Genomic DNA, 3,122 nt, shown 5'->3' on the forward strand with positions numbered 1-3,122 from the left:
CAAACCCCGATCGGACGACCTGGCGTGGGCCAAGAGGACCGACTGAGACACGCCTTCATATTCCCTCTCTCTCTCTCCCTCTCCCTCTCTCTCTCTCTCTCACACACACACACAGTTATGCACAAACACACTCGAGCACTTAGACACATTGACTCATTTCTGCGCTTTCCGCTTTCGTTTCTCACCCGAAGAACAAACACCAAATATGTCGAAGAAACAAACCTCTTGCATTTCTTTGCTGGTTTATCGGAGCTTTCGAAGGTTTGTGGTTTTAAAGCGGTCGGCGGGGTCGCCACGGCGACGTAGGGACAGGGCGTGGGGAGGGGGGCGGAGGTGGGACCTGGAGGTTTGGGCTCCTCCAGGAGGGCGTTCCACGCCATCGCCCGCCGCGTCCGGCTTCTTGAACACCAAACACGCGCGCACACTGATAATGCATGCGGACACACATGGACACGCACACGCGCGCGCGCACACACACACGCGCACACACAGACACGCACACACACACACGGTTTGTCCATGTTCTCACTTCCTGGTCTCTTTTTTTTTGTCCTCCCATAGGCCTCACATCTTCCCTTTGTGTTTTCGTAGCGGTTTCTCCATCCCAAAAGGAGAAAAAAAAAAGTCTTCCACCACCACATGTCGTTTTTGTCCGAGATCTATCAGCTCTTGATTCATGGAGACGCCTTATTTCCTGCCAGCTTGTGCTGGTCGCAGTTTTTCGTCACCTCAAAAGAAAATGTTCCGTTCCCTTTTTCTACTTTTCCCTCACGCAGAGTCCAGCTTCCTTATATTTGGCGCGGCCGCTGTTATCGATGCCATTTAAACGGAGCGTCAGAGGTGTGCGCTCGCTAAAGATTTCGGCACCCCTCCCCGCTGGGAGGGGCGATTAGCCGGCTCCCCTATAGACACAATAAATGCACCGGGGCGTAGATACAGAGTCCCGGCCCTGCTGGACCACATCAGGAGGCGGGATGAGAACGGGGGGACGGAGGACACACACACACACACACACACACACACACACACACACACACACACACACACACACACAGACACAAGTCCTCCCCTTTTGCCCCACTTTGTACTACAATATACACAACAGACAAATAATAATGGAATGATGTCCCTTCATAACTCTTAGAAAGTTGTTGGTTATTAACATCCGCAAAATGCCCGAGCAGTACAACATTAGTTATGACTTTTTTTTATAAATTCATTCAATATCCAATTTATTTGCTAAAACGTTTCTTTTCAGCAAAAATGGGGTCGTCAAGAGAGAGATGAAAATTTAAATGAGTTAAGAAATAACCTGCCACACATTTGACAAATCTTGTATGTGGAGAAAAAAAATGTAAATGTATAAAATAAAAACAATAAACAGCATAAATAAGTACACCCCTGCATGACATCAAGACATGTTTCTGTTTCCTAAATGATCCCCATCACTATTCATGGAAAGATGACAAAATTGAAATTTATTGAACATATACTTAATGACAACATGTGTCATTAATAACTGTAAAATAAGTGAAGTAGGCAAATTTGACTAAATTACAGGATGCAAAAATGAGCACACCCTCGATTAAGTTCTCCAAGTAATGTAATATTACTTGGACTTGAAGATATTCTAGTACTGAGTATGTCCTCCATTACTTTTAAGCACTGACCCTTCTAGGCATCAAGTGTACAAGTTCCACACTCTCCAGTTTGGCTTTCCACAGCAGAAGTCGTTCATCGCGAGGTGAAAACGTCCAGCGACGGCCTGAACGTCCATCCTTCTTTCAATTCCTGCATCCCTTTTGCCACTGCGTTCTGACCGACGACCGGTGATTTTCTCACCGTCTTGTACCTTGGTCCTCTTTTCGTTGCAATGAAATCATTTCCAGACAATTCTCTCCGGCGCGGCGCCGTTGTTGTCAGCATTACATCGGAGGGTGATTCACCGGGTGAAGTACCGCTCAATCAACCAGTCACACCTGTATGAGTGTGAAGGTTCAACAGACTCATCTGCTGATCGATGCCCTGAACCAGCACCGGAAAACATTTCATTTAATCAAAATCCTATTTTGCTGATAAGTATTTCATGTTTCATTGGTAACTGATAAACCAGAGTTGCATTACATTACATTACATAGGAACCCCATATATGTCTTATTTGTAAAGAGTGATAGCTCAATTTGGGAGGGTGTACTCATTTATGCTGTGTACTGTATAAAAATGGCAAAATATATGTATAAAAATAGTGAAATAAAATGGAACTAATTCATTCTCCTCCATGATTATCTGATAGCTTGTTAATAGTTGTGAACGGACATTAATCCTGATATTCAAACTAAAATTTTGGATCTCTACTTGATGCATACGTGACATTAGGATATATTTCATTATAATAGCACTTTATTTATTTAATGGAGAAAAAAAGTTGAGGAAACTGTCCTGCGAGCAGCCGTCCATGCATGCAGATTCACGCACGCACGCACGCGCACACACAAACACACACACACACACACACACACACACACGTTGGTGTACGGTGTTTCCTTTGGCTTTATCATTTTCTATTTTTTATGAACGGATCAAGCCTTGTATAGATGAATTCTAACGTTCCATTTTTGCAGCTCAATGCTCACCTGCCTTAAAGTTTTTATCTGCTCTTTGATTTCAATAAAGGTTTATTAATTCAATATCCTCTATGCCCTCTTCTTTTGGTTGCCTTTACAAGTAAAATGCAAATTTTGAATGAATAAATCAATCATTTGTGTTAGTTGATTTTTTTTACAACAGACAGTAAGAAGGAATTTAGTCCGTGCATATATTAAAGTCCTCATTTGATTTCTTTGTTTTGTACCTGAAAGTATATAAAATACTTGTGCGTGTTTATTTGTTTTTGTGCACTTTTTGCTTGTCTTGATGCCATGCTTGGCTTTCAGTTGCTGAGGATGCTTTTTGGGAGGAAAGCAACATTCTCACCCTTTTACCAGGCCAACAGTACCCTCTAGTGGTGTAAAATGGTACTGCCTCAAATACTACCCTTGAAATGCTGGCGCTTTACTCTGATGCCAACAGAATACCTAAAGTATTATATGTAAATAAAATAAAGATTGAGATTATTTTATTTG

At 42.6% G+C, this 3,122-nt stretch overlaps 1 protein-coding gene across 1 annotated transcript in view; it reads left to right on the forward strand.

Annotated features, from left to right (window-relative positions):
• Positions 1–46, forward strand: part of LOC307231355 (plasmanylethanolamine desaturase 1) — a gene marked incomplete at both ends in the record, with an annotated part of 41,254 nt that extends 41,208 nt beyond the window's left edge. Inside the window, one exon of the mRNA XM_080002020.1 lies at positions 1–46. This exon is cut by the window's left edge and continues 76 nt beyond it. Within this exon, the coding sequence (XP_079858146.1) occupies positions 1–46 (46 nt within the window).
• Between the last annotated feature and the right edge of the window lie 3,076 nt (positions 47–3,122).

Source organism: Zeus faber (assembly GCF_960531495.2).
Source record: "Zeus faber genome assembly, chromosome: 6".
Taxonomy (NCBI): Eukaryota; Metazoa; Chordata; class Actinopteri; order Zeiformes; family Zeidae; genus Zeus; species Zeus faber.